This window comes from Trachurus trachurus (genome assembly GCF_905171665.1).
Source record: "Trachurus trachurus genome assembly, chromosome: 14".
NCBI lineage: Eukaryota > Metazoa > Chordata > Actinopteri > Carangiformes > Carangidae > Trachurus > Trachurus trachurus.
Genome location: NC_139903.1, coordinates 21,694,301 through 21,705,281, shown reverse-complemented (window position 1 = coordinate 21,705,281; position 10,981 = coordinate 21,694,301). Strand labels below are relative to the sequence as shown.

The 10,981-nt window shown below is 40.6% G+C and overlaps 1 protein-coding gene across 1 annotated transcript; it reads left to right on the top strand.

The window, feature by feature from the left end:
• The first annotated feature begins 768 nt into the window (after positions 1 to 768).
• On the top strand, positions 769 to 7,819 carry LOC310997102 (adapter molecule crk-like). The gene is made up of 3 exons (XM_083986707.1): positions 769 to 1,261; positions 3,233 to 3,834; positions 5,998 to 7,819. The coding sequence occupies exons 1-3, from the start codon at positions 1,042 to 1,044 to the stop codon at positions 6,130 to 6,132; spliced, it is 957 nt and encodes a 318-aa protein (XP_083842833.1). The 5' UTR covers positions 769 to 1,041; the 3' UTR covers positions 6,133 to 7,819.
• Positions 7,820 to 10,981: the final 3,162 nt, after the last annotated feature.

Here is a 10,981-nt window from a genome sequence, read left to right as displayed (position 1 = left end):
ATTCTACTGTTGAAAAAGAGAAACTAAATGAGGGGGGAAAAAGGAAAAAGAAATTTGTGTTATAGGACCAAAAAAAAAAGCATGTTTGTGTGTTTCTTTCAAATTAACCTAAACAACAACAACAAAGATAAATTGCCTAACACGTGATACAATCAAAGGAAGATGTCATATCAGACAATAACCCAGGTGGGATAACAACAACAATATTGGGAAAAGAGAACAAATTAATAGTTAGAGCTGCACCTGTTTCTCTTTGTTTGTTGTGGTGTGGATGGGTTTTGTTTGTTTTAAAGGGAAGAAGAAAGAAAAAGAGTAGTCTAAAGGGAGATGCAGAAGAAAATCATTAAACTAATAGGTCAAATAATAAATGCATTAAAAATGAGGGTCATATCAGTACGTAGGCTAAATAATCAGTAATAATAAGAAATGTAAAAACAAAAAACCCATGATGATTAGGAGCAACAATCTGCAGAAAAGTTTAATTATGGTGCGTTCAGGACTTCAATTTACTTCTGAACACACAATGAACATTTGAAGCTACCACATTGTTCCGTGTCTTTCCTTCGGGTTTAAGTAGTTATAGTCATTAAACTAATCTGGTAAAAGTATGACGGACAAACAACGGAAGTTGTACCAGTAAGAGTTGTCGTTTAAAAGCAATATTAGAGACGTTAATTCGTATCTACGTTGTTTTTAAGGGGGCGTGAATGCAGCGCTTCCCATTGACCAGGCATCCCTTCCGGTAGATGAGGTCAACGTTTCCCTGGATCCGCCATTTCAGTCCAGGAGTTTCTTGTTGCACATTAGTTTAGGATATTTTTTGTCATTTTAACGTGCAGCAGCAGTGGGGAAATTGGGTTTTTGGTGCAACATTAACTCGGTTAACTCAAACGCCTCGACATTGTTTAGTGGAAGTTGCTGAAGTCTCGGTGTTGCACTGTTTTTCCAGCGGCAGCGTTAGTCAACTAAAGTTTTGTATGAGTTGCGGATAGGGAGAGGCGAAGGGGAAAGGCCTCAAGCCTCGGACGGGATTTCACAGCCATGGCCGGTAATTTTGATGCCGAAGACCGTGCTAGCTGGTACTGGGGGAGACTGAGTCGGCAGGAGGCGGTTTCTCTTCTACAGGGGCAGAGGCACGGTGTTTTCCTGGTGAGGGACTCGATCACCAGCCCCGGTGACTACGTGCTGTCCGTCTCAGAGAACTCCAAAGTGTCCCATTATATAATCAACAGCATCAGTAACAACCGGCAGTCTGGCACAGGTAACGTTGAATTATGTGGCGCACAACTTGCTGCTTCACTGACCTCACTACACGTGTTACCCCCCGAAACTAACGTGACACTTTATTCCCATTTTTAATTCAGGAAAACTGGGATTTAGCTTCCGTAACTTCCCACTCATGAAGCCACGCCAGACTCCTATTAGGAAATTATGATTTTAAGTTGATCTCAGTCAAAATGCTAATTAACTAGTTGTTTATGCCACAGCCGATGTGTACAAGTCTCCGCAGAGAGTATACTTAATATCGGTCTATATATGATATATTTATCTGCACACACTTTAACAGAAATGAGAAGTTAAACATGTGCTCTCCACCCACCGTGGTCTATTTTGGATGGTGTTGCTAACCACTTAGCTACTGTGGATAAACCTGAAGTCTTGCTAAAGTGCTAACACCTGGACTGAAATGATGGGGTGCTGCTGTATAGAGGCTGAACATCTTGTATCAGATATATCAGATGGACCTAGTCACATAAAGGTTATAAGTTTAGTGGTTCACATTGTGCATTAGCCAAGTGAAGTGGAGTGGAGCACTTTTTCAAATGGAGTTTGGCTGAACTTGAGCTAGCAAGCTGTGTCAACAACTACACTTAAGCTATTCAGCCACCATTCATTTATTTCCCCTGGTTGTGGCGGTGTTTTGTCCATGTTCAGGCAGCAGGACGGTGGCTCGGCGGCCAGCGGCAGTGAGGTGGGCTGGGCTGCTGCTGCTGCTGCTGCAGTAGATATGAATGGGACTGGGCAGGCTGGGCTGTCACAACTGGAGGATGACTGGTCAGATTGGCGTCTCAGGAATGTCTGTGATCCTGCCCTGTTGCACATACATAGCCCTGCTCACAGGTCTGCTGCTGCTGCTGCTGTTGCTGCTGCTGCTGCTGCTGTGCCTTTAGCTCCCAATGGCTGTTGCACAATTCTTGTCCCATCTGGGCTTCCTTAGCGTTAGGTAATTTTGATCTTTGTCTCCCCCCTATTGAAAAGCCAACAGTTGTGTGGGCCATGGTGGCAGTTATATTATAGTAGCATGAAAAATGACTGACTTGCGCAACAGCAAGTTACATAATTTAGCAAGTGACTGATCCAACAAATTTACTTTGGTACAGTTCACACAAAGTAGTTGAGACAAATCAAGCAGAGACTTGTTTGCCAGTGACAATCGAATACCTTTTTGCAGGGGGCATGAGCGTAACAGCTTTATTCAACAGTCACTCAACCTGATTAATATCAATTCTGACTAAGTGCATGAACATGATTACTAAGAAGTCAAGTCTTTACACTCAGAAGTGTGAAACGTCTCAAAATTATATCGTATCATATGGGGACCTATGGATGAACTGGACTACCATATGGCGTTATTGTATTTACATGATATTTGTCTAATGTGATGAATTGTTTTATCATTGATTTAAATCACTGCATTTCCCCAAACAGACGTTCTGGTTACTTTAGTTGTAATTTGTTAAAGATATACAGTGAAAGAATACGGTAGAATTACAGCACCCCTGTCTGGGAGTGTCTGGATGTGGGCCTGGTCATTCAGAGTCTCATCATCCTGCTGCTGTATTTCTGGGATGTGTATGATGTTTGTATGGTGTATATTTGTGTTGGATGCCTTCAAATGAAAAATTGTAAAGTGGGTGTCTGGGTGAGGTTAGATCCCCCAGTAGGATATTATTGGATTTGAACAATAATGCTTTCACACATGCACCACAACTCATTTGGATTTAACCTGGAGAAATCGTGGTCCAGACTTTAAGCAGACTGCTGCTCGTTCCCATGGACAAAATCTCTGTAATGTCAGAATGAGTCAACGTGTGACTCAAAGTGAGTGAGTCGGCGTGTTGATCCCCACTGTACCTAGGTCCTGTCCCACACCAAAGATATATATTACTGTTCTGTTGATTTGTTTGCATCATTTTGTTTTACCTTCCTAAATTCACTCTCTCTCCTCCAGGTTTGGTTCCTCCTCGTTTTCGGATCGGTGATCAGGAGTTCGAGGCGTTGCCGGCCCTGCTGGAGTTTTATAAGATCCACTACCTGGACACCACTACCCTTATAGAGCCTGTGAGCAAGGCCAAGCACACAGGCTTCGTCAGCGCCGCTGCCGGCGTCCCTCAGCAGCCCGAGGAGGCCGAGTTCGTCCGGGCGCTGTTTGACTTCCCCGGCAACGACGAGGAGGACCTCCCCTTCCGTAAGGGCGACATCCTGCGCGTGCTGGAGAAGCCCGAGGAGCAGTGGTGGAACGCTGCCAACCAGGAGGGCAGAGCCGGCATGATCCCCGTGCCCTACGTGGAGAAGTACCGGCCCGCCTCGCCCACTGCTGCTGGCCTGGGCCCCCCGTCGGCGGGGGCTGGACAGGGGGGGCAACTCGGAGGGGTAGCGGGCAGCACAGACGGAACGGGGGCCACGGCGGCCAACCCTCTGGGCGACCCAGGCCAGTACGCTCAGCCAGTCGTCAACACTCAGCTCCCCAACCTACAGAATGGGCCTGTGTATGCCCGAGCCATTCAGAAGAGGGTGCCCAACGCTTACGACAAGACGGCGCTCGCTCTGGAGGTAGCAACGCCACCCATCATTCATTTTCCTCCAAGGCTGTCCTCCTATTCAGCGCTAACCTCTTCGCCTCCCTGTTGTCTTTTTTTGTTTGGTTCTCAGCTGAGGCAGCCCTAGATTGTCCTGCTTGTTAATGGCTTACTCATGCATGTGAGCATACACACAAAGTATCTGTACAAATGCAAGCTGACAGCACACATGAAGACAGTCACAGTGGGATGGCTTTATAAAGAAGGACAGACAGATCCTTTACAATGGCCCTTCTTTATGTACACACTGGATTCATGTGAATGTTACATTCATTACTGCTGAGTAAACAAGGCTCACTGGCCCTAGTTGTTTTCTTGAAGCAGATAAATAAACAGTGTTGGTTCACATCAGCAAATAACATGCAGACGAGGAGGTTGAAAAAGTTCATTTGAGTCCAGTTTTTAAAAAAATCAAAGTATCTCGACATCATATGTAATGTTTATAACAGCCACTTCGCTGTCGTCAAACCTGCGAGCCGAAGCTATGGCTGGCGTTAACAATTATTTTGATGAGTGATTTTTCTGCTCATTTTTTCTTCATAATGTTTTTATTTTTATATTGTCAATCAAAACAGTGTCAAAGAAACGTCTTTGAACGCACAAAATAAGACATGTAAAACAGCCAATCTTTACATTGGAGAAGCTGCAAGCAATAATATTGCTTATCAATTTATCTTTTTAGTAACTTATTGACTATTCAACTACCAGTAATTGTTTTAACTCTGTCTGATACCAAGTGATTATCCATAATGTAGAGCACAATAGTGTTGTGTTGCCTTGATTAGTTGTATTTTGTAAACCTGGACCAGTGTTGGTGTGGCACCAACTTTCAGGCGGGCCACCTCTTCAGCCCCCGCTGTCAGTTGTTGGGGCTCAGGATGCTCTCTCTCTCTCTGTATTTGAGTCTTCTCAAGAAACACGGACGCCACCATTTTGTTTGATTTAATGAGAGCGGAGGACGGTGTGTACGTGTGCCGCTGTGTGAGATGGAGCAGGCTGGATGACACTGCACAGTGTTTATGAACCTCTGCTGTTGTCAAAGTGGGTCACAGTATATTTGTTAGGTCTGTGTGGTTAAGATTCACAGTGCTGTACTCACTTCAGAGACGACAGAGCGGTAGAGAATTTTACAATTTACATTTAGGAGCTTTATTTTGAAATTAAACCTATTGTAGTTGTTATATTTACAGCACAGTTCATGTCCACTTACTGTTGTTTAGTTTTAGCATATCTGCCTCAACTCTTATACGTTTTTACACTATTAACCAAACAGATTACCGACCTATTTAATGTAGGTAGTGCAAGTAAGACTCAACTGACATATAAATCGAGGCAAAAGAGAAAAAAAAAGTAAAATGCATCTTAATTTCTGTTATAAAGCTGCCCCAGGCTTCTGAATTCACTCCTTTATCTCAGATCTGTTCAGCTATTTAAATATTTGTGGTTTTTGCCTTTTTACTGATGGATGTTTCTCTTCGTTGGAGAAAACAATCGACCAACTGCAGCTTTGTAGGTGGAGTTCGAGAATGTGGATAATTTGGGACAAAGTTGCTCGCTGCTCAGATATATTCATGAAAAATGGTGACAGAAAAATGAGATTTATACGTACACAGCATGGATTTAAATTGACTCAGAGAAGTAAGAGTTAATTGATGATTGGTTTAACCGGTTAATTTTCCTCCACTCCAAAACTGGCTATCAGGCTGAAGGAATGAGGCAAAACAAAAAGTCACTTGTAGATGAGTTTGTGGCATAATGTCAACATGAAGAACTGAACATCTGACAGGCTTGACGAGTCAGGATTGGCTCACAGAAACTCTTCACATTTAATAGAATATCACTTTTATATTTAAGGCTTTCCAAAGTCAGTGTCATGTGTTTAACTCTTCCCGTATGTCAATTTAACTGGGACATTGTTGTGTGGTTTTGCGGCTCAACAGTTGTAAAAATGAAGATGGGTCAGTCAATACTCGGTCAATACCTTCCCTTCTGCATGCTTGACAGAATTGAGTCTGTATTGATGGGTTTGACTTGCTAGAACTGATTCTGCCAGTCGATGACACGGTGGAGGGAGGAAGTGTGTAAATGGGAATCGCCTCCGTGCATTGATTTGTTTTCTCTCTTTGTCATTGGACAGGTGGGGGACATGGTAAAAGTGACCAAGATCAACGTGAACGGCCAGTGGGAGGGCGAGTGCAAAGGCAAACGAGGCCACTTTCCCTTCACCCACGTCCGGCTGTTGGAACAACACCATCCTGAAGACGAGAGCTGAGAAACACACGCACTCCCATCACCTGTGCACATCCCTTCTCTTTTGGCCATTTCCTCAGAACAAAGAAAAAACATATTTATACAAGCACACAGCACATGAACCTATGAGCTAAACCCACACCAGACGTGTTGGGCCGTCAGTCGTACCAAGAGTTTACACTAAGGTCAGGCTGATATCGGTTTGCCTTTTTTCTTTTTTTTTTTTTTTAGGCCTGAATTGGCATTACCCACTACAAGTGTTGCCTTCCTCCTTGACTACAGCCTCATAAAAAATCTCCAAAACCTGCAGTGAAATATTTCCATCGGGTAGACAGTGACTTATAATGGTATAATATTTATTCCTCCAGTGCATCCAGCACAGAGAGCTGTGTTTGGCCTAGCTTAGCTTCACCACTAGAAACAGTGCTAAACTGTAACCGAGCTAAATCAAAAGAGAAACTTTCAAGCAGTTTTATTAATGTTTGGCAGAGATGTAAGACAACGTGTTAACAATTTCTTTTGGATGGTATCAGTCAAACTGTGTGGCAGAGAGGACCACTGTGTGAAAAGCATCCAAATAAACTCTGATGTGATTTGTTTGTGGTGTGAATGCAAGACAGACCAAATGCAGGATTTAGTCATATTAGCCATGATCTCGTGACTTCCAAAGCTTCAACTATCCATCCGCTCACTAGGAGCTGTTCAGATGATTGATTTAAATTACCCATGATAATGTGGTGACCATGGTAACATGTTACATGTCATTACATTAATTAGTCGTCTTTAAAGATTTGACATGTGACGACCACCCTTTAGTGTTACAGACATGACAGCTCTTCTTTTTTTTGTCTTGTCTGTAGCTATAAGGAATTACAGCGATCTATTATACTGATAGTTCCCTGAACCATTTAATTTATCAAGAGCTCTGTGTGTCACTAAATCAGATCATAAACTCACCAGGCTGCTGCTGATCTGATGATCAGTGTCTTATGTGTCAGTCCATATCATTTAATGTTTACAGTTATTTTTTTGCTTCTGTTATAAATTGTGAACCAGACAAAGAAGGATTACAAACTACAAGGCAATAATGTATATTTTCTTCTTTGGTCAGGACCAAATGAACAAACTAAAGTAACTTTCAGACCAGTTAGGCATCAGAGACAGATATTGAGTGGGAAGGGAATCAAAATAGTTAGACGAGAGAATTTGACAATAAGCAGAATCCACAGTGGGCAGTGTCAGGCACCTGTAACCGGTATCAGTCGAACCCTAGTTTACACACCTCCAGCCCAGTATTGAAATCTGCACTGCACATACACAGCAGAGTCAGCGCCTCTTCTTCCTCCTCATCATCATCATCCCTGCCGGATCTGTGTCTCCCTGAGTCCCGCCCACTTTATTTCATTCACATACGGAAGGGAAAAAGAATCGATTGCACACAGGAGACGAAAACACTCGGCTCCTCTCACAGAATCATGAATCAGTGAGTTTTTGTAGAGCTAGACTGTGAACCTCAGAGCGAAAGCGGACAAAGACCTTTTCCTGATGACGCCGTCTCGTGGAGAAGAACGGTCCTCCTTGCAAAGACGACTTCACCAACTCATTACATACTACCCACACTACAAACCAAGTCCTCTTTTTTTGTACTAAAAGTGGAAAATATTATGATGGAATTGACTATATAAATATATATATATACACACACTTTACATTGCTTAATACTGTAAACTTTTGTTTTCTTTCCTTACATTTGATTTTCTTTTACTTTTTGTTACCAGAGACTGTGTGCCTGTTGTTTTTATGTTCCTCTTTGAAAACACTATTCAGCGCCAACATGAATGACTTCCAGTGCAGCAGCGTGAAAGAACAAAATAATCACCGTGTCACAGAGGACGGACAGATCCCCCGAGGCTGCCTCAGAGGATGAGATGAGAAAGGTTGAGGGATTTTATTTTTGTCTTCCAGCGTGGTTTTTATAACATTATCATTCGCAAATGTTTTTGAGAAAAAACAACTCCACTCTAACACTAGTTCTTCTGCATTTTTTAATGTAAAAATGGTAAAACAGAGAATGTGTCACTTTGTCAGTTCTTGTGCCACCAAGGTGCTGTGAAGGTTTGAGTTTTTCCACCGTAAGAAGCTTTGATTCACACAAAATCACACAGCCCCACAGAGTATTATGTCATTTATTAAAATAAACTAAAAGTTTTCTTAAATGAAATGTCCTGTTTTAGAAGACTGCTGTCAGGGAGCTCTTTTTTCCTCAAAAGCAGGGTTGTCTTTTTTTAACATCACAGCTAGTAAACACGTGTAAGGTGGTGTTGGATGGTTTTAAAATGTGGTAAAATGGCAATAATGTTAATGAATTCTGTTATCAGTGACAATAACACTGTTTTTGAGAGAAAAAATGCATCCTGTGGTCAGAGCTTTATTCACATTTTAAAGGAGACTACAGTTGGGTTCTACTGACATCTTCCAAACACAGGAATCAGGTGTATCATTTTCCCCATGGTACATAAATGCAGGGAATGTTTCTATCATGCTACAATAGGAACATGGTGAGTGATAAACCCCAGCTACATGATTAGTTGTCAGTCACGGGAGGATCTGCTGAGTTACATCCTCTCTACCTCATGTGTCATGGATTGGAAAAGATGAGTTGAATAGGAACTGGTCCTGAAGCCTGAAGGTGACTCAGTCACTCATAGTTTTGTTTTTGATGATGTTAAAAAAAAAAAGAATAACATGAAGCCAAATTGTTCCCACAGATCTCACACAGATTGATTTTGTGTTTGCTTTTCAAATTACAAGTTCAACAAAGTCCTGGGGTCAGATGTATGAATGATGCCAACAAACAGAACCCTTCATTTATCATTTCACACAAGGAACATATGTTGAGATGGTGAACATCTCGCACATCAAACCAGCACATGCATGATATTATTGAGGAGATGAGTGTGATACGGTAAAGCAGAGAATCTAAAAATAAGCTCAAGCCCAAACACCTTCTGTGCCTGCGTTATAGATGCAGTTGTAAGTAAAGCCTTAAGTTTTGTAGAGCAAATTCAAATGTGTTTTTCCTGTTCCAGCTAACTGGGAGGAGAAATCAGGCTGATGCATCTGCACACAGATTCACAAAAACATAATGTTTTCAAAAGAATGCATATCCATACTTCTGCTAATAGGAAGCAAGTCTTAAATCTCTAGATCAAACTTTTATGCATCTGACCCCAGATGTCCCTAGAATTTAGTATTTGAGTTTACAGTGTTTTTATATGTTGCAAAATGTTCCTTTAATTTGTTTTGTTCATTTTTGAGGCTCAAATTTAAGGAAATTATTTTATTGTATGCTTCATTAATGTCATTTTTAAAAAATTGCTCATTAAGGTATTTGAGCCAAACTGTAGCTCTCATGCAGCCCCATATACTGTATGTATGAATAAACACCTGCTATAGTTCAAATGCTCACATTGCATGTTTCTTTAAGGTAAACTATGTGAGCTCAATTGATCACTTAACCAGTTGATATGCTGATGATAGTCAGACATTATGTAACTACATTATTCACTACTAGAGTGCCAGTATAGAGAATACATGGGTATAAAGGTGACACTAAATGACTGTTAACGACAAGAAGTGAAATGACTATGAAGTGTGCTGCTGCAAATGTGTTGTGTTAGTACTTTCGTGGAGGTTGACTATAAAAAATCTTAAATATGATGCGAGGTATAGCCCAAAATATGTCATTATGGGTAATTTTAGTGAGTAAAAAAACATTAATTTGAAATGAAAAACTAAAAAAATATGGAAATAAGGCCACAAAATGCAAAATGTAATGTCAACTGTCAAGTGTGGTTAAAAAAATGTCACACATGGAAAGAAGTTCCACAGGCTGTTCTTTTCAATCTGTGGTGGTACCCCTAGACTTGGTTTTATCCTGTTGTATCTGTAGTAATGCCTTTATGCAAAGTGTTAATTGGATGTCTCATTCAGATACATGTCTGAACTTCCACTAAATGTTGCCTTTGAGAAAAAATATTCTCATTTCATTGTCATGACATTCCTCCAAACTCCAATGAATACTTTATTTTTTATAAACCACTGATGATCCTACAATATGCACCTTATCTCCTTCACAGCTCACGACACAACATACCAAATAATGTTTTTTTGTTTGTTTGTTCTTTGCTATGATTGAATATTTTAGCTTTGTGCCATTTCACCCTGACTCTGAAGAGGACTGTAAGAAGCAAAAATAGGATTTATTTTTAAGAGACTGTACAATATGTTAAAAAATGCTATGAAAATATATTATTTGAAGTTCAAATTTTTTTTATTTTCTTTATTTTCTGTAGTAATGTGGTAATATACCTAGTCAATAAAAAATACCAAATTGTCATTTTGGGCTTTAGATAACTAACCTAATAGGTGTGAAGTTACTCCTTTCAATAACATCTAGTACAGGTTGTTAATGTTAATGCTGAATTGGCTAACCTACATTTTAATTGTGTCCACTTAAAACGTTTGAAATATTGAAGGGAAAATCATATTGTATAATGTTATAGCTCTCATCAAATGATGTATCATATTAAATAACTTAAGTTGCATAATAATATAGCTTTGATTGCAAATGTAAGAAATTGAATATGAGCCAAAAATAACTTAAATTTTTTAAATAAAAATGATAGATTTTTTTTTATTATAGGCTATTTGTATGCCGAATGGAAGAGTTTATCGAAATGATTCAAGGGGGCTGAATTTTTGAGATGTAGTGTCTAATAAATGTGAGTTTTGCGGGGTGATTTATTTCAGGATTTGGCACGAGTAGAGGGGTGTAGGCGTTACTGTGGACTGCTGCTGCTGCTGCGTGG